The 22071-nt window shown below is 37.2% G+C and overlaps 1 protein-coding gene across 1 annotated transcript; it reads right to left on the bottom strand.

Annotated features, from left to right (window-relative positions):
• Window positions 1–622: 622 nt before the first annotated feature.
• On the bottom strand, window positions 623–15748 carry LOC126927231 (A disintegrin and metalloproteinase with thrombospondin motifs 3-like). The gene is made up of 3 exons (XM_050743512.1): window positions 15656–15748; window positions 14787–15022; window positions 623–682 (listed from the first exon to the last, which is right to left on the bottom strand). The coding sequence occupies exons 1-3, from the start codon at window positions 15731–15733 to the stop codon at window positions 679–681; spliced, it is 318 nt and encodes a 105-aa protein (XP_050599469.1). The 5' UTR covers window positions 15734–15748; the 3' UTR covers window positions 623–678.
• Between the last annotated feature and the right edge of the window lie 6323 nt (window positions 15749–22071).

The raw sequence follows: 22071 nt of genomic DNA on the forward strand, positions 1-22071 counted from the left end.
ATGTCCGCACCACCGAGCGGTAGAGGAAATACGCACTATCTTCGGTTGGACATTATGGACGACATCGCATACCTAAGAGCGAGGGAGGTAAGGATCTTTCGTTTATTCTTTTTCACTTTCTACCGTAATAGATCAGCCACAGATAGTCCACTTCGACGAATAGTTTCTTTCGATCGACGAGGAAACCGTCGAAAAGAAAGATTTAGGATATTGCAGCCGTTCGCCGATCAGGAGCGCCATTTACGCCGAAGGAGATCCGTTCTCTTAGAACGTTCATAGAGTCGCCTGTCTACCGTATTGGGTCTGCCTCCCTGCTATTCCTTTGTCTATATGCTGTCGATGGCTTCAGCGCTTGAGAAAGCTAAAAAGACCAGATGTGGAGTTTTCCTAGAAGTGGTGACCACTTCAACAAAAATAAACGAAAGATCCTTACCTCCCTCGCTCTTAGGTATGCGATGTCGTCCATAATGTCCAACCGAAGATAGTGCGTATTTCTTCTACCGCTCGGTGGTGCGGACATTCTGGACGCTGGGTCTCGACGATTTGGTAATATCCTCGTCACGCCTCCAAAAGGAAAACAGGCGACTGATTCGCGACGGCCAAACAAAGTCGGTAACTCTGTTTCCATCGTAACGACCGAATGTCCCGATCCTTCTCCGCCACGATCGCTCATTCGTCTCACCTGTCCACACAAACATCAAGATAGTTTCGATACGCGAGAACTGTCGTAGTGACGATCGAGCCTGGCGAAAGTCAAATTGACCAACTTCATCTTTGGACAATCTCACAATTTCGCAATTTCATCGTCCAAGTACACGATTGATTCTCACAAAACCTCTAGTTCCTTAGAGCTTAATGCCACGCTCATCTTTTCATTTTTATCGCATATTGTCTCACCACTTGCGATACTTGTAATTACTTTTCTCTACTTTTCAATTTTGGAGTTGGTCAATGTGATTTCCGAATGGCTCGATTGACTATGCGAGTCTTGGATAAAGATGACAATTAAACTATTCAGATTAGTCATGTTGCTTCGTCAAACGATTTGAATTCAAGCAATTCGAAACCATTTTGTCAATGTGAACCTATTATTTTACCAATGTGAATCTGTAATTTTGCTTGAAATATCCTTCCAAGTTTTTATGATGATTCAGATTGCTCAAGTTACCTGAATCAAGTAACTATTTTCAAGTTACTTGAAACTATTTTGTTAACGTGTACAGTTGCTTGAATCAAGCAACTATTTTCAAGTAAGTTAAAATCATTTTGCCAATGTGAACCTGTAATTTTGCCTGAAATATCCTTCCAAGTTTTTATGACGATTCAGATTGGTCAAGTTACCTCAATCAAGCAACTATTTTCAAGTAACTTGAAACTATTTTATTAATGTGTGCAGTTGAGTGGAGCAAGTATTTTCAAATAACTTGAAGCTATTTTGTTAACGCGTACAGTTGCTTGAATCAAGCAACTATTTTCAAGTAAGTTGGAACTATTTTGTTAACGCGTACAGTTTTTTTTTAATTTATTTATTAAAATTCACAATTTGTCCAATTTGGACATTTGGTGGAATTTTTTAACGGTTAAATTAGCATGTTGGTGGCTACCCCCAGCGGGGTACCATCCTCGTGTTTGTTAGGTTATGTCCTTTATAAGGTCTGCTGGGTGCTTCCTTTTTAGCCTTCTGTCCATGTTTATGGTTTTGTATGTTTCCGCAGCTAGCCGGTTTGGGTGTGTTGCTATTCTTGATTTGTATTTCTCGGAGTATCTGCTAATTTCTTCCTTGACCGTTGGCATTCCCAGGTCCCTCCGTATATCTTCGTTTCTGACGTACCAAGGTCCGTTTACTATTGTTCTGAGGATTTTAGCCTGTATTACCTCTATTTTGTTTATATGGCTCATTGCTGCCGTCCCCCATAATGGTATTCCTTACGTCCAAATTGGTTTTATGATCGTTTTATATATTTTTAATTTATTTTCTATGTTTAGTTTGGATTTTCGGCTTGTTAGCCAATGCATTTGTCTCCTTGTTTTCTGTATTTTTTCTACTATTGATTTGATGTGTAGTTTCCATGTGAGTTGTGTATCTAAGTGGAGTCCTAGGTATTTGACATGCTTTGTTTGCGTTATATGCGTGCCGTTCAATAGGATGTTTGGTGGTATCTTTTTTCGTAGCGTGAATGTAATATGGTTGCATTTATTGGGGTTCGCTTTTATTTGTTTTTCTTGTAGCCAATTTTCTATTTTTATGATATGTTCTTGTAGTATTTTGACTGCCGTTTCTGGGTTAGTATGCCTGACTAGTATAGCTGTGTCATCCGCGAATGTCAATACTGTGCTGTTGGTAGTTGTTGGTATGTTCGCCGTGTATAATGTGTATAGTATTGGGCCTAGGACGCTTCCTTGTGGTACCCCGGCCTTGATGTCTTTAACTTGAGAATGTGTGTCCTTGATTTTTATTACGAAGGTTCTGCTGCTTAGGTAGGATTTTATTAATTGGTTTATTTGCTCCGGGAATTGTTTCCTAATTGTTTGTAGTAGACTTTCATGGTTAATTTTATCGAATGCTTTCCCTATGTCTATAAAGAGGGCTGTGCAGTATTCCTTGTTTTCTAGTGCTACTATTATTTCGTTTATAAGCCTGTACATTTGCTCTATCGTGGAGTGTTTGTTTCCGAAACCAAAGTTCCCAGTTGTGTCCTCCAGATTTCAGTAGATTTGTTTGGTACCTCGTTTTTGCTGTTTTTCCTAGGTACTTTCTCAAACCTTTGACTTTTTCCTCATCGCTTTTTATTTTGTATTTTTTGCATTCCTCTTCATACACTGATATCCAGTTTGTAGCTTTATCAGTTCCTTCAAATCCAAACCCAAACAAATAAATTCACTGGAGGCGCTCACATCAGAAAATGAAATAGCAGGAACATCGGATGGGAAGGAAGAAAAACACTAAAATGCCCGGAGAAGTACGAACCATTGATAAAACTGCGAGTTAAAGTCAACGATCAAAAAGAGATTAAAGGTGTCTACGGGAGCGAATGCAAGTTTTATCGATCAAAAGATCATTGATCAGATAAAAGAAGACAAGAGCATGTTCAAAACCATCAATGGGGAAGACTTCACGAGTAGCCGGGCAAGACTAAAAATGAGGATAAACAAGATAGAGAAAGAGATAGATGTGTATATAGTACGCAATAATAACTTCACATATGATCTCATCTTAGGGCTGGACGCCATAAGGGAATTCAAACTAAGACAAGACGAGAATTTGAGGGTTAGCCAAAAAGTAGACGACAAAGAGGAAGTAATATTTAATAGAAAAGAAGAAAGAAGAAATAACCAGAGAAGAAAGGTAAACGTTACCGAACACAAGGAGACGGGTAAGCCTATGGACAACCTAGAACACCTAAATAACCTACAAAAAATAGAGGTAAGCCAACTTATAGAGAGATGTATTTGCTAAACACAATGTGGGAACCAGGAAATCACAAGAAGCTTCTATTAAGCTAATCGAAAATAAATACATATCAAAGAAACCATACAGATGTAGCATTCCAGATCAGAGAGAAATAGAACTCCAGATTACGAAACTACTAGAACACGATCTCATAGAGGAATCAAGTTCACCATTTGCAGCACCAGTGACACTAGCCTTTAAAAAAGAGTCGAATCGTAGAGATAGACTATGTATTGATTTCAGAGAGATAAACAAAATTGTAGTTCCGGAACCACAACCATTCCCAAGAATTGAAGATATCATAGTCAAAGCGGGAAATTGCCATTTCTTCTCAACGTTTGACATTAATTCGGCGTTCTGGTCAAAGAGGCGATTCAGTACTGGCAGCATTGGTTAATCGGTAGATACTTCACTGTCCTTTCAGACCATAAACCGTTGGAATCAATGAGAATCAAAGCAAGAACCGATGAAACTTTAGGAGACCTGATGCACTACTTATCGCAGTACGACTTCAAAATCATCTACTCACCAGGAAAACACAACATAGAGGCAGTCGCGCTATCCAGGAACCCCGTCTTAGAAAGTTTTGAGAACGAAGGAGAGGTTTTGAAAGTAGCGAATATTATAAAAAAACAAGACATAATCCGAGATCAGAAAGAAAACAGAGAAGATATTAAAAATACGAAAGACCTTATAAAAAAATCAGAGATTTTTTTTAAAAATATTAAAGGACGCCAACGTATATTCGTCTCACAAGAGTTTAGTTTAGGCGAGCATATCATAAAGACGGTGCATGATTTCTTTGGCCATGTTGGAAGGAATCACATATTGAAAAAAATCCGACCCTTTTATTATTTCAAAAATATGGACCGAATTGTCGACAAATTCTGCAAACAATGCGAAACCTGCATTAGGAATAAAAGCAGAACGAGAAGACCGATCGGGCTTATGTGGAGACTAGGACCAGCGAGGAAACCGTTTGAAATAATGTCATTCGATACGGTCCGAGGTTTTTCCAACAACAACTCACCAAAGAAGTATATGCATATACTCATAAATCACTTTTCAAGGGCTGTTTTTATGTCCACATCGAAAACACAACGCGCGGAAGATATCATAAAACTTATAAACTCGACAGGAGAAACTGACTCCATAAAAATTATCCTTGCAGACCGATACCCAGCGATGACATCCAAGGAAATTCAAGAGTACGCGAGAGAGAAAAACATTAAATTAATTTTCACCTCGACAGACTGTCCATCCTCCAATGGACTAAACGAGAGGGTAAATCAAACATTAGTAAACAGAATCAGATGCAAGATCAATTCGAAAAAAAAAAAGAAACTGGACAAAGATCGCAGAAAAAAGCGTAGAAGAATACAATCACACCAGACACAGTGTAACGGGATTTGCCCCAAATCACTTACTGTATGGGAAAATGATCGAAATCATCCCTAAGGGAATAACAGAGAAGAAGATAAACTTAAAAAGAGACAGAGAAGAAGCATTTAAAAACTCAGCAAGAAATTTCGAAATCAACAAACAAAAATATGACAAAAAAAGACGAGAACACGAGTTTAAAATTGGTGATACGGTCTTCACCCACAACGGAAACAGAATGAATAGAAATAAGCTGGAAGAAATTAGGAAAGGACCTTTCAAAATTTTGAGAAAGATTTCAAACTCTATATATGAAGTGGATAACGGTAACCGGAGATCTGAAGGGAATTTCTTCAAACTGGCCCGGAAAAACGACCGAACAGAAAGGAAGTCGATCGAAGAGCTTCCGTTCCAACAGCTTCGACGTGTCGACATTGCACGGAGCTAAAAGTAAGCTTAGCGGATCCTCGAAAGCCGCTATTTCGACCTTTATGGCACCGTCGAATTGGTTCACGAAGAGACACCAACCGATGTCGAAGAAGCCGGAAGATTTAGTAACGGCCAGTTTAAGTCTCAAGTTCGATAAATCGAAGGTAGTGAAGGCGGTGAAGGAAACGTTGGGTAAAAAGTCCCCTAATAGCGAGGTCAAACACAAAGTCGTATGGGACAACACTAGTGGAACCAAAGTGGACGCTCAGGTAAGTTGTATTTCTCGTTACGATATCGTTTCTTGTTTAAGAGCCATCGTAGGTGAAAGGGGGAATGAAAAAGAAAATCGTAAATCGTAAAATCTCTTCCAGAGAATGCACTTTATCGTAAAAATTAATAAAGTCAACAACAACGTGAAATTAAATAATTGTTGTTTGATATTCTGTATTATCGATATAGGTGAAACGTGGAGAAGATAATTTGCAATCATTGCGGACAATATCGCAGTGACATTATTATCAATCGGTAATATTAAAGATAAAATTCATATGGGATGAAAACAGAGCGTCAAAAGTGGTTATTTTCCGATCTTCTTGCGAAGGGAAAAATGTTTAAGAACGGCTCTCAGCAAGGAATAAAAAATGTTATTACAGTTCCATTTTCGTGTTCGTTTTTTTTCTACATGATCCATGTGAAATAATTCTTCAGATGCTCTGCTGGTAAATGAATCGACGTTTGTAATAGAGGAAATATGAAGTACAGCGAGATCGTTGTTGACTATTGTTCTACACCGATATCGACAAAATAATTCTTCGACAACTCTATTGATAAATCAATTGTAGTTTGAAATCAAACGAATCTGAAGTACCATCAGTTTGTTGCTACGAGAACAATAGTCACTAACGATCTCGCAGTAATTCGGATTCGTTCGATTTTAAACTTCAATTGTTTTACCGACAGAATCTCTGAATAATTATTTTGCTGGTAAATTCTGTTGGTATATCGATTAGAGTTTGGAATCGAGCAAGTACGAAGTACAAGATGGCTATTGTTCTCCAGTAGCAACAGTCTGATAGTATTTCAGATTCGCTTGATTTCAAACTTAGTTCCTTTGGTTTAATTACTGATTTATCAGCTGGATCAAAATTTAAAGAAAATGAAGATCAAGTGTAGCGCGTAAGTTTTACCTCTGCTTAATTTTTTCATCTATACACTCATCTTTTTCAACTTCCATGTCACATTTCGTATAAATGCTAATAATTCTTTGTTTTTTTTTTTGATAAATTCTCTTAAACGTCGCACAAGAATTTTTCGTTCGCGAGGAGGTGCAAAAATGGCCACTTTTTGACTTAGGTCAAAATTTGCAAATTTGGGGTTAGCCCCAACTTAACCACACTTTTAATCCAACATGAATTTTATTTTAATATTACTGACCTCTGATGGTGGATCTGCGATACTGTACTTAATGATTGTAAACTATCTTATCGACTTCTCATTTATATTAATAATATAGAAATGTTAAATATTATTTTGAATATTAGGAATATTAAATAACAGTTAAATACTTAAATATATGTTATTTGATTTGTTTTAGAACGAAGCTCATTCTCTGGAGTGAAACCTTTAGTTTCTCTTTCTTACGCGATAAAGGAGAGGTGCAAGGATTTAAATATTTATAACATTATGACCTTTATTCTTTAAGCATGAAAATATTTTAAATACAAGCATATAAATATTACATATAAATATTTCTATTTACATATACATCAAGTAAATTTACATGTACATTTTCATCTTGGTAAAAAGAACGTGTAAATTATCGTATTTACTATTACGTATTTTAACGCGAAATCTCGTTTCATAAAAATTTTCATTCAAATACGTAAATACATAATATTCATAAATTTATAAGAACAATTTTGTCCGTAGGTATTTGGTAGCGCAATTGAGAAGATGTTAACGGCGGAAAAGGGAAACGATACGGGGGCTTCCGGGTCGAGCGGAAAGCCCTCGGTATCTCCGAACAAACCAATGTCAGGCAAAGTGACAAATTGGTTTTCAAATACCAAGAATCAAAATCGGAATCAGACGGAATCCAGCGAACCGTCTCTCTGTTCTTCCCTAAAGGACCTATTCAAGAAGTAATGGGGAAGAACAAATGCTAATAAATGTTAAGTGTCTCTAGTTTAATTAACACTTCTTTATCTTTATCTTTATTAACACTTATTTATTTAAGAATTTATTCAGAGATTAACACGACCTAATAGATGACTGACAATCTGGTGTAATTCAAATTAACGAGCTATACTTTCCTTGTATTTTCTTATTGCTATACCTCTACAATATTCTTTTATCGTATCTGTCGATTTTAATCTCACACAAATATCTAATAAATGTGTATACAGTAGTTGACGCAAATATTAGATAGAAGATTTTTGCGAATATATATTATGTGTGTTAGTGTTTTTCTTCACTTCACTTCAATGTAACGAGACGTGTCTATCATGATTACACCGGTAAAAATTGAGATTAATTTGGAAATATATATATGGAAGCTAGAAGATGCTTATTGCAGACGTACACATAGCAAAAAACTAATGTACAATGTAAAGAGTATTTTTAAACATATGATTGATTAGGGGTAAAAATGCTCCTACTAAAAATATTGTGACTTATTTATACAATACATAATTAACTGTCCAAATACCGATGGTAATCAATAAGCATCTTATAATTCCTATTTACATTTGTTTCAAAAGCTTCTTTCGTTTCATAAGGAAATAATAGATGCACGACACTTTTTGTTTTATATTATTCTATCGATTTATGTATGATCTATTTTGTAGTAATAGAACAAAACGAAAGAAACTTTTGAGACAGCCTAATGCATCTTGAAATTCATGAAAAGCTTCAACAAAATATTCATGGAAAGTTTCTGTAAGCGTCCGAGTACTTTCGTGAGCCGTTATATGTATAATAATTCGTTACAATGTTAGTGATAGCTTGGAAAGTGAACTATTTTTATTATACATCTTTTTACTTTCCATATTACGCTCATAGATACTCTAAAACGCCGCGATACTAACTCTTATCTATCATGTTTACGAATGCCTATAATTTGTGAAACCGCTTCTGATTTTACGGAAATTTTGCAGTTGCTTGATGAATGAAACAGATTTGTTAAGAGAATCACATGTTATAGATACCTGAACTGTGATTTATTTAATATATCTTTTCTGATTTGTTATCCTGCAACATTTCCATGTTTTACGAAGCTTTAAATTAAATTTCACAAGTTTATTTTCCTTAAGCTAAAGACGATGCTGGTGAAATATTTATTTCTGAAGTAAAAAGTAAAAATATAGCTTACATATTGCTTGTATTTAATCATGTATTACGATTAATCCTGTTGCGATACTCGTATATTTCAGTTAGGCTCTGGTTTTAGTAAACAAGAAAGATTTATAATATCTTAAGAGGATGTTTAGCATGAAATCATGCTAATAAGAAGTTTTTCATGTTTTTCTTCAGGCTTAAAATATTTTTTAATGTTGTGAAAAAATTGGGTTGAAAATGAATAAAAGGGTGCAACAGGGTATTTAAACAAACTAATGTCTCTTATATGAATAAGTCGAGTGATATGCTGTAAATTATTTTCACAAAAAGACACCCATTTTTATTATTGTTTTCTAAACAAAATTCAATATGATTTGTTATACCTGTAATAGGAAGTTTCTTTAACTAACATTTAGTTATCGATCCTATTTTTATTGAAGTTTAACAATACTGTTCAATGTTAATAATTATTAATTTATAAGTGAAGGGTAATTCCAACGAAGAAAGATATCATTTGCAAACAAATAGTTTCAGATGAAATCAGCATTGGTACTGTAAATTTAAGATATTATAAATCTAATATGTATTGTATCGCAAAGCGGGATTCATGATGAAAAATTAAATATAAAAGTCCATGAAATTTCGCAAATTTAAACATCTCAGTTGATACAGCTTTAATAAATGTGGACAAAAGTTTAGTCTATCTCTATATTTAAATAACGCATGATATTTAATTCTACAGTATAATTAAACAAAGATTCGAAGCTGAAAATTTCGAAATATAATTGAACAATATATCGTACAATAAATGTTATATGATGTTCTGTAAAGGAGAATTGCATTTTTATGAAGAGGATCAAAGATAAAAGAGATTTTTGTTGAACGATACGACCGTTTCGAAATTCCATTTTGATCTTGTGTATGTATAGTGTATCTCGTACAAAAGATATTACAACAAGCGTCCAGTCATAATGTGAAACATTAATCAAAATTTCTAATCTCGAGTGTTTCAAGCCCCAGAACTCATCTTAATAAATATAAGAAGGACAGATTAAATTCAATCTTATTTTTCTAATTTTCTCGTTAATAATTAAATATGAGCATCAATCAATCAATAGTTCATAATGCACGGTATAATGCGTGTATAACATTCATCTGATTTCAATTAACTTACGTTTAAGCAAAATAATTATTCGAACTAGTTTATCATTCACATTATTACACATTTTAATTGTATATATATCTAGTACAACATAGAAAGGATGTTTTAGGATTATGAGTATTCCTTTAATTTTTAAGAAGAACAATAAGTATGCATAGTATTTCTTTTATCTCATATTCTAATTTCACCACATTGAATTTTCTAAAGAAAGATGATCTATTTATTTTAGATAACGCAAATCCTTTATTTTAGATATGCAAAGTCAAATATATTTTTGTCAATAAAGACACAAAAAATCTTAGATGTCTAAATGTCAGCTTTAAGAACAGTAGACTTGCCTGCCTTCAAACTTAAATGTCCTTTCCAGTAGTAAAACTTAAAATGACATTAACAACGGCAGTAATATTTACGCCTACAGATGGAGGATATTAGACTTCGATTAAAATACAAGTAGCTCAATAAATATGAGTCTAAGTACGATGGTTAAAGAATAACGATTCGTCATTCTTTATTCCAGCGCTTAATGCTATCCTTCTTTCAACAAATACAATCCTAGAACAATGCCGCTGAAGAGAAATGTTATGCGTGAATTTATTTGCCTTTGCGGGACGAAGGTTTATTAAATTATTAAATGAAAATATTAAATGAAAATGAATATGTATAATTGTGTGTATAAAAATTGATATATGTATGTATGTATAAAATATATATATGTATGTATATATATATATATATATATATATGTCGGGTTGGCGTTAAGATTAGAGTTAGGGATAAGGGCGTGAAACGAATCCCTATTGGCGCTAGACGTGATCGTTATGCAATAGAGGAGATATTTACTAGTGCAAATATGACTATGATGGAATTGGACAAGTAATCGCGATAATTAGATACTCGAGAAGCAAATGACGATGATCCTAGGCTCAATAACGAATCCGCGGTCAACGGGATGACGAACTTTACCCTTCGTTAGCGTCTAAGTTACACTGTATGTTAGAGCAAGGGGCAATTATTACGTATACGAAAGACAGGTCGATTGCCGATGAGATCGCACTAGAGTGAGTGGCTCTCCGTCGCGGTGACGCTGTCGAAGAAATCTATGATGGGTGTGCCTAAGGGAACGAGATCTCGGAGTCGTCATCGACTCCAGTCGGAGGTTCGGTGCGCATATCGAGATGGTGTGTAATAGAGTCGACAAGTTAATAGGAGCCCTTAGGGGAATTCTACCCAACATCAACGGGCCGCCCAGCTTGGCTCGTAGGCTCTACTACAACGTGTGGGAGTCCATCGTAACTTACGGAGCACCGGTGTGGGCTAGAGCAGCGAATACCGATAAGAACAGGAAAAAGCTGAAACGAGCACAACGAACGGCCCTGTGCATAACAACGCCGGCATACCGTACCGTCTCCCACGCGGCACTTTGCGTGTTGACCGGGAATCTCCCGATTTACATAAAGATAAAGATGCTCGGAGAGACCTACGAGAGGAACAAGATCCATGGGCCCAGGAGTGGCACGGATGACGACTGCAAGCTGAAGGAGGAACTGGAGGCGATTCGCAAGAAGGCCCAAGAGGACTGGCAGAAGGAGTGGAACAACTACAAAAAAGAAAATATCACAAAGAAGCTAATACCGAGTGCGCTGTTATTTACCAAAAAGAAGATGGACATCGATCACCACACCATGCAGCTGCTAACCGGGCATGGGAGCTTCGGTGTCTATAGGAAAAGGATTGGCAGGGACAGCGACAGCAACTGTCTCGACTGTGGAGACCCGAACGACGATGCAGAGCACGCCCTCTTCGCGTGCCCGAAGTGGACGGACAGAAGGATCGAGCTGGAGAACGCTCTGGGCGGGAAGATAGACGTGGGCAATCTGATCGCCACGGTGACCGCCAAGGACGAGAGCTGGAATAAATTCAGGCAATTCTGCAAGACCGTCATGTGTCACAGGAGGGTGACAGCGAGGGCCTGGGAAGAGGCAAGGAGGAGAACGAGCGAAACAACAACTACGCGGAGCAATGAGGGCAAGAACACGAAACAACGAAAAACCGCAGAAGGAGACCAGCCCAGTATTCTGAACTGGCTGAGAGGACGACATGAGCAGTAACTGCCCGAAGAAGTAGATACAACGGGGCACGAAAGGACCACCCTGATGACTGCCAACAGGTTTTACCGGGGTTGTCTGCCCTCTAAGCGGAGGAAGAAGGAGGAGGGGTTTTTAGTGGGTATGGCAACGACAACCGACCGACTCCCACATGACCCAGTGATGCGGGTCACTGGGCACGCGTAATAGCATTTTCCCCTCCCCACGCAAAAAAAAAAAAAAAAAAGGGCACGAGATCATCGGATTCGCGGAGAAAAGTCTCCGTTCGAAGGGTGTGGGAAATTGACGTTGCTGTTAATTGGTCAATTTCCATGTTGGTGGTTAGAGAAAGATATTAGCTGTCCTTGGGAAAAGTTGCTAGCGGGAAGCGTCGTTCGTGGAAGGATAGATTTCTCTTATCTTCCCATAGTTGGGGCACAGGCTATTTGTCTATTTGAAAGACTTCGTATAATTGAAACTTAATATTCGTAGCCGGTCCTCGCCCAGCTAAACATATACTGTGAAGATGCGTTGGCATCTGGCAATCATCTTACCCGAAGGACAAAGTCTGCGTGTGGCGAGCCACGGGGCAGAAACCATTGAAACGTTTACCGTCGTGCCCTGTCCCAAGTATTTCTTTTAAGAAGAGCTATAGAATTACTTCATGCCTTTGTTAGACAAAACGTTCATCCCTTTGACCGCGGCTACGTTCGGCGACTGATTGTCGCCTCACTATCATAAATCTCAAATAAATACAGTCGGATCGAATGACAACAGTTTCTTAATACGGCTATGGTGAAATCTAAATTTCAATACTAGGGGTCTTCCCAAAGTTCCAAAGGAAACGTTCCGGTGTTCTTTCATCTCCGACATATATATATATATATATTATTATAATGACTTATTTTAATAATGACTTAATTTGTATAGTAAAAACAGCTAAAATCTCATGTAAGATTGTTGGGATGTTACGTGATATTTCTGTTGCATCATTGATTATCGTTATACTTTGAAAAATAATTAAGGAAGCGAACAATGCGTGGACGATTATGGCAGTTTTATTAATAAACGAACGTTTAGTAGAGAATATGGATTTATTGGATAAGTAAATGTTTCATTAAATGTAACTGCTACATGCAGAATAATATGTTGTTACATGTATGAACTAAAGTTGATGTAATACTCATATTGTATTTATGGTTTCAAAGAATTAATAAAATCTGCTGAGATTCAAACGTATACTCTCCCTTTTATTCTATGAGAATTAAACATTTAGAAGATTTTATGAAAATGCACTAAAAAACAATCAGAAGCATCTGTTTCTCCTCTTTTTTTTCTTTTTTTTTTTTTTAGATATGTTGATTGCCACGCGATTTTTATACTTATTTTGACTTGGATAGATAGATTAAAGCGTACCATACCAAGACATTTCATTCTTGCAAAATATTCTAGTCTATTTGCGTACGTGCTCATAATCTTGGCTGATAACCGCCATTCGCTATATACATCGTTGGTATCGACGTCAAAGGATTAACACAGACAAATACACAATCCATACAATCCGATTTGATTGATTTTAGATCTTGCATCAAACAGATCTCTATATAAACAGATAATTTCTGATTCTAAACATTTGTATCGCTTCTTCTTCCGCTTTGAAATCCTCTACAAACGCCTTTTATAGTCGTTCAACTTTTCAGCTCACAGAAAAGAACATTACGCGTATTCCTAGCAATCGCCCAAAGACTCGAACGTGTGCTTCGATAAAGCTCGCTTAACTTTCATCGACACGTCGATAACTTTGCGGTCCAAGATGTTATTACGCCCTAGAATCCCTAACATAATTTTAGAACCAGAATTTCTGTGCAAAACAATTCCATCGCTTTGTCACGCTTAACGGCTCAATCATCGAAACATGTATCATAACGCACGAATTATGATAAAAAAGAAACTGTCTTTCGAATAAAAGCAATCCGTTTGCCAGGTGCGCTTAAGGATGTACAGGACGTCGACGGAGCAAGTGTACGAAATACAGCCGCTGGAGGGTAACAGTTCCGCTCAACGTTACACTCAACAGCCGAAACAACGATTCTCTGAAATGCCTACTCCGTCGGTTTCGCCGACGTCTTCTCTCCGAAAGCGCGTCTCGGAACTGCCAAGAGCCGCGAGTGCATCCGTTTCCGGTGCTGCGGGCATTGTCTGCTCTAATACGGATCTGATATCGATCCTAAGCTCGTTAGAGTCTTCCGCGACGAAAATCAACCGATGCGGCGAGGAAGCGCCGAGTTCCCGGGACGATAGCAAATCAAACTGGCCCGGAAAAACGACCGAACAGAAAGGAAGTCGATCGAAGAGCTTCCGTTCCAACAGCTTCGACGTGTCGACATTGCACGGAGCTAAAAGTAAGCTTAGCGGATCCTCGAAAGCCGCTATTTCGACCTTTATGGCACCGTCGAATTGGTTCACGAAGAGACACCAACCGATGTCGAAGAAGCCGGAAGATTTAGTAACGGCCAGTTTAAGTCTCAAGTTCGATAAATCGAAGGTAGTGAAGGCGGTGAAGGAAACGTTGGGTAAAAAGTCCCCTAATAGCGAGGTCAAACACAAAGTCGTATGGGACAACACTAGTGGAACCAAAGTGGACGCTCAGCTAAGTTGTATTTCTCGTTACGATATCGTTTCTTGTTTAAGAGCCATCGTAGGTGAAAGGAGGAATGCAAGAACGCACATAATACGCAAAAATCTATGGCAGATTCAAAGTACAGTACTCGTTGTGATATTCGGTAAAGATAATAAGTTCTCCTATGGAGATTTCATTTTTCAAATTATTCTCGTACAAGTACGTATTTGCATAAATAAATAACACACGGTCTCTGCGTAAATACCCAGGCCAGTTATAAATATTTCAGTTTGCCAACGATATCTCAACATGTGGGACACTCACATGTGTGCTACTTCGTGAGCGATGATAAAGGCGCTGGTCAAGCCTTCGTCTCGATTTAACGCGCACGATCTCGCGGGATAGCATACTCCTGACACAGGTGCGTAACCGGAAGGACCTCCTATATCTAATCGCGTCAACCATACAGCAACATCGTGATTTACGTCCTTCGAGGACAGCATCTTTCTGTTCCATTTGTTCACGTTCTCGAGAGATCGTCTGGCATCGCCACGGCGGACCTACGACAACGTTTAATATTTTCTTAATAAAAGCTAGCAAATATTACGAATATATTATATTTATTATTACATCATGCATTATATACTATATATAAATATTCGTCAATGATAATAAATATATGTGCAAGTAATCGTGTTGTTGATTGTAATCAAATGTAACTTGTAACGCTATTAGTATTTTAATCTTCCTGAAAAATGTTGAAATGTTGATTCAACAGCAGAGAAGAATAGCAGAAAAAGAAAAGTAAAAGGAATCGCAAGTGTCGTATATCAATGATATTATCATAGGTCTATAACATTAAATTAAGATTCTTAAGAGATGAAAAAGGTTTAATAGTCGATTATACAGATATTTCGGATACACGATAAATGCGAGGTTTGTCAATGATCCGTGAAAATTGTTTGTTTGGAAATTTGTTTCCGAGGGATCGTTCACGGTTGTCCAATTTAACAAAATGGAACTCGTTGCATTTTATCGACCTAAAACGTCATGCGCAGATATTTTGACCTATATAATTTATATACCATACACTGTACAGATAAGTAGAAAATAAAATAATTGACACTCGCATATGCGTATCTCAGATAGTTACTACTTTAGTTAAATGATTTAATTTAATGGAAATCGCTTACCATAACGTCTCGTTTTTCCGCGTATAAAATCATTCGTACGATCACTAGAATCATGTTGGATTCGAGCGATGGGTCCATGTAAATTGCACTGACCTAGGATTAAAATACGTACGAAAATGTAACAGGCGTTAAAACAGTATTACAGCCTTACAAATAAATTATTATTCAAAACTCTCGTAAATACATCGTATCTTATATAATTTTCCTAAAAAATTAATTTTATTCGTTATATTTATCTTAGGAAATGTACGTTATTAATCTCAACAGCATTGGAAAACCAATTACCGAATGGCTGAAATTAATCGATTACAAAATTCCATTACGGATAAATTATTTGCAGAACTCTTTAAAAGATACGTGTAAGCTTTGAACAGTGTAAACAGAAAATACAGAGCTTCCATCCGAGTATACGATCGAGATGTTTGAAAGCAAGTAGCGTACCTTGAAAATACAGAGATACGCATAACTCTGCCCTATGTTTCCCGGTTGCTTGCGTACATATGTAGGAGGAGGTATTCTATATCTAAGTATAATAACAGAATTTCGTTTGGTATTACTTACGATGTTTAAAAGAGCCAAGATATATTGGTGTACTCGAATTCCATGAAAATCTACCACGGAGTAATCAGCAGCTATTCCAAGCTCTAGCCATCGTGGCGACGAATCCTTAGCAGCTGGTCTTTTCTCTATGAAATGACTTATCTTAGAAATCGACTTATCTTCCACGAAATTAGAAAGTCTACTCGACTCGACTTGATAGCTTAAACGCATGATTATTAAAATCATAAATTAATATCTACGAGCAAGTATTCGTGAAATAATTATTATGATATAAATAATTATTTCAAAAGTATAATTTCAAAAATATCAATTCGGTATCACCGTGAATTTCATCCTGCAAATTTCTTTAAAATTCTTGACAAATTTTGGTAAACGTATTCCTCCAGCAAATTTGTCTATTTTTCTATTTTTTTACATTAAATTAGGCAAGATAGATAAAGATTCGTGCAATGGACAATATACATATGTGTAATAGACAGGGAATAATAAAATAAATTAAAAACAGCGAAATATAGATGAACGTGTAGAAGATCAAGCGAGAGTGGAACGCAATAGGGAGAATAATTGTAAACCGAGTTCCTTTTAAGGCTGAAGATAAGCTATTCTTATATTACATGCTGTTATTATTACTTTTGTACACGATAGATTGGAATATCAGTACAATTTCTTTCTTTCAGTAATATTCGATGATTCGTTAATTTATTAACCGCTATATTGTACGTGGTAAGTAGAAAAGCAACGATTGTACAAGAATGGCATTTGGAAAAATATTTGACTTACTTGATAATCTGTTCCTTTGCCATTTAGGACCAGAGAAGTATCCAATTTCCTCGGGATTTGTTATTTTATATAGGTTGGGGTTGATAATCAATCTCGGATCCACTCGGATTGGTTATCACACCTTTTATTTTCTCTCTTATACAAAACACCAAATCACACAGCAAACGTTTAAACTCTCCCAATGCGTCTTAGCAATTAAGGCGTGGTCGACTCCTATGACAAAAGAGCGTCGTTAGGAGTCGTACCAACACAACCCTAGTAACCTTTTAGTAACTAGCGGTCATACCAACTGAGCATTTCTCAACAGGATTTACGTCGATCGATAATTCTTCCACTATTGTATCGTTGTATTCTGTGGAGACATCGTCTTTTTCATCGTACAGAATCAATTTCTCAGCTTCTGGGTATTCCACGTCGAAGACGTCACCGGAAAGATTATAAAATCCCTGAACATCGTGGCTTAAGGAATCGCGTTTGCTTCGTTTCGACTTTCTCTTACTTTCTTCAACTTCGAATTTATTCGATTTCCCTGTAACCGAATTATCAACGTTTTACCACGTTTGCCTGTCTTATCTTCGCTATTCTCGTTACGGATAAAATGAAAAAATAGTTGCAAAATTTCTGAAATTGTAAATACGACCAGACTGGAACGTATCAACGACATATACGGTGTCACAAAATTGTGACAAGTCAATATTCCAGTTGTTAGTTTGTTGAATTTACGCCACCGCTGATTAAACGTATCACGCTTTAATAGAAAATTCAATTTCCCAGCGGGGAAAATGGAATTTTGCGCTAATTAAAGTATTGCGCTTTTGTACAAAATTCCATTGTTTTCTGTTGCCCGCGAAAATGCAATTTTACGACGGACATTTCAGACAAATTTCCATCAGACGGCTTTCCATCCGTAAAAAAGAATGCTATCTATAAAAGTGTCAATGGAAATTGATCAAAGTAACGTCAAACAAACCCGTTTAAACAGCGAGGTAAATAGACCAATTGCTTTTAACAAAACCTGTATCGTTGCTCTTAACCGTTTCACTTTTAAATATCAATCGGCGCTGTTCCTCATTAAAATTTCGATTCAAATCGAACGAGAAATACAGCGTAACACTTGGAATTTTCTATCGTTTCTCAACCATACTTCGAACATTTACGTCGCATTCTTCGATTCATAGGATCGCGATGTTGGATTCTTCGATTTCGATACAAAAACGTTTCACAGCTTTCGACGCGGGCAATTTAATTAAGAGAACAAATAATTTGTTTATAAACTGCCAATTACGTGCCTTGAATTTCCGATATATGCAATAAATTTCATTGCTACTTGACCTAAGTGAGTCATAAAGTTGCAACCGTGTAAACCGTGCCACGTAATTTTATTGCATTCAATTTTCCACGTTTCCAACAATTTATCAAATTAGAATTTATCCGCGCATCGTACGAAATTTTTCATAAAAATTGATTAATAATAGTAGATATATAGCTCCTCGTATTCGTAAAACAGATTTTTAATCTGTAAACAACGAGTCGTGGTAATTACGATACGATCGATTTTCAACTTAGCAAAATTTGTTTCCATTTAACATTCACATCCAGATTGTATTTCCTTTGTAATAAATTAATTATATAATTAAATAAATTTATTATTCGAACCGATATTCAGATACAGTTCGAGTATACTTGATAAATTTTCAGACTCGATTCTCCAAGTCGAAAATGAGAACGTTTTATCCTATACTTTTTCTTCATTTTTCCACAAGGATTCGCGTTGTTCTCGCTTTCAGACGTTGTTCCGTTGCATCCTGTATATACGGGGTGTGCGAAAACCGTGTGTTTAAACCGTCAAATTGTAAGGAGTTGATTTACAGACAAGAAGAAGAAGAAGAAGGAAGAACTTTATATAATGTTCGTCAACGGACGTTTCTTTACAGAATTACAAACGAGTATCGTTCGTACGAAACAGGTAACGACGCGTTTTCCATCGCAGCGTGCAAAAGTTCGCTGTATTATCGTGTCAGCGCAGTTGCATGCTTTTTATCATGCGACAACAAGCCCGTGTCGTTAATAGCTACAATAATGATACAATGAAAAATTATTATCTGGTATGTTTGATTGGTCGTTGGAGAACGTTGTCCGTGTGCTCGGATAGAAGCCTGACATCGATCAACGATGGGAGTAATACGATCTCGTACACACAGTTGCCAACAATTCGATCGAGTTGCAAAAACCGCGTGTTTTTACTCGTTGCGCTAGTTGTTCACGCGAACTCGCATCTCCAGAATAAACCTTCCGTTTTACAGTTGCGAAACCATAAATACAGAAAAGAAAACGCAGTTCTTGAAACTCTGACGAAACGCTGATAATACGGTCAATTGTCGCGTGCCGTGGAATGGAAAATTCGTCGTTACTTGGTTCATACGTACGATACTTGTTTGTAACTCTGGAAAAACGCGTTTATTGCCCAGCTTCGTACGACATGTTTTTCGGTAAATATTTACAAAGCGGACAATCTCGCCATATTCAACGGCTTTGAAATATGTTTGCCAAGGCTAATATTCCGAACAACTTTTTCCTGTAATACTCTTTACCGTCGCTCTGCTTTCCGCGATATTCGCAGCAATTTCTGTCTCGACGACAGCGATGATTTCGTAGTTTCGCTTTTCTCGATATCACTGCTAAAGCTTTTCCTACCTCGAATAACGACGCACAGCTTCGTATGAATCGTATCTATCCTGTTACTTGATACGCGAATTTAATTCACGGTAGCCTCAGTGATGTTTCTTTCCTGTGCGAGTTGAAAATGATTATCAGAAATGCATATATATGTCGGGTTGGCGTTAAGATTAGAGTTAGGGTTAAAGGCGTGAAACGAATCCCTATTGGCGCTAGACGTGATCATTATGCAATAGAGGAGATATTTACTAGTGCAAATATGACTATGATGGAATTGGACAAGTAATCGCGATAATTAGATACTCGAGAAGCTAATGACAATGATCCTAGGCTCAATAACGAATCCGCGGTCAAAGGGATGACGAACTTTACCCTTCGTTAGCGCCTAAGTTACACTGTACGTTAGAGAATGGGGCAATTATTACGTATACGAAAGACAGGTCGATTACTGATGAGATCGCACTGGAGAGTGACTCTCCATCGCGGTGACGCTGTCGAAGGAAACTATGATGGGTGTGCCTAAGGGCACGAGATCATCGGATTCGCGGAGAAATGTCTTCGTTCGAAGGGTGAGGGAAATTGACGTTGCTGTTAATTGGTCAATTTCCATGTTGGTGGTTAGAGAAAGATATTAGCTGTCCTTGGGGAAAGTTGCTAGCGAGAAGCGTCGTTCGTGGAAGGATAGATTTCTCTTATCTTCCCGTAGTTGGGGCACAGGCCATTTGTCTATTTGAGAGACTTTGTGTAATTGAAATTTAATATTCGTAGCGGGTCCTCGCCCAGCTAAACATATACTGCGAAGATGCGTTGGCATCTGGCAATCGTCTTACCCGAAGGACAAAGTCTGCGTGTGGCGAGCCACGGGACAGAAATCGTTGAAATGTTTACCGTCGTGCCCCGTCCCAAGTATTTTTTTTATGGAAAGCTATAGAGTTACTTCATGGCTTTGTTAGATAAAACGTTCATCCCTTGACCGCGACGTTCAGCGACCGGTTGTCGCCTCGATCCCGAGCTCACTATCATAAATTTCGAATAAGTACAGTCGGATAGAATTACAACAGTTTCTTAGTGCGGCTATGATGAAATCTGGATTACAGCACTAAGGGGGTCCTCCCATCGCTTCAAAGGAGAGGCTCCGGTGTTCTTTCATCTCCGACACGGCCATTCTGATTATCACACGTCCTCGGGTGGATCTAAAATATTGGGTTTTCCTAACATTAAACTTGATATAACTGGTATTTTGTTCCTTTATAGTTTAGCTAAATTATATTGTACTGGTCTCTTTATGGCTTAACTAACTGTCCAAATAGGTAAAGGGCCCAGGTTAACAACAAAAATTTCGATCGGACGTTCAATGATAAAGTAGGATGGAAAAAAAACCACAAAAGTCAGTATCATTACGGTTAGTATTCAAAGCGCCAGTTGCATTTTGTGAGTTACCGGTCAGACCGTAATGACATGACAGATCATTTTCGATTTCGTACACGGATGAGTCTCAGTTTGTTAGATCATATTACCGCACTGGGCGTGTGTGGACACACTGAATGCGGGTGCATTGACGTAATAGGTGTGTATGGAGACACTGAATGCGAGTGCAGTGTATGGAGACACTGAACACGAGTGCATTGATGTAATAGGCGTGTATGGTGAGGTTGCCAGTGTCACGTCGGAGACGCAAGAAATCACGAAACCGATAGATCGCCGGTGATCTTGTGACAACGACCATACCCAAATAAAATAAATAAATAAGAAAATCCTACAATGTTAATATTTATAATCTAACATTAAGATTATTATATTATATCGTATTAATTGTTATATTACAATAGGAAAATTAGAAATCAATCTGGGAATCTACGTGGAAGTTACAAGCGAAGCTCCAAAATAACAACTACGTTAAATATTTTTTGGCAGGAAAATCATTGGGTAGAAACTAGTTTTTATTTAAACGAAAGCCAGTTTTCAATTTCTCCAAAAGCGATACGATTCAAGAATTTTAATCGTTAATAATTCTGATTACGAATAATCATTACGAACGATTCGATTTGTTCCTCGGTCGCTCGATAATAATTTTAGATCATGGGAATTTAATTTGAAACAGTAATCAATGGAAGTGACCTGAATTTTTGTTCGGTTATCGAACAGTGACCATTATCAAGGAAAACCGAATTTTGCTTTGGTTACCGATAACCATTATCGATGGCGAAATTGATTTTCGATTATCGCCAAGCAATGTCGATGAAAAAAATATTTTCTAGTCACATTCGACTATCGTCGATATTTATTGACATTGCTGATAATCGGTTTTCACTGGCAACGTAAAGAAGCCTAATTATAAAACTGATATGTTTTATTAAGCAAAGAAAAAGATACGAAAATGTACGAAACAAAGCATAAGA

This window comes from Bombus affinis, unplaced genomic scaffold, assembly GCF_024516045.1.
Source record: "Bombus affinis isolate iyBomAffi1 unplaced genomic scaffold, iyBomAffi1.2 ctg00000080.1, whole genome shotgun sequence".
NCBI lineage: Eukaryota > Metazoa > Arthropoda > Insecta > Hymenoptera > Apidae > Bombus > Bombus affinis.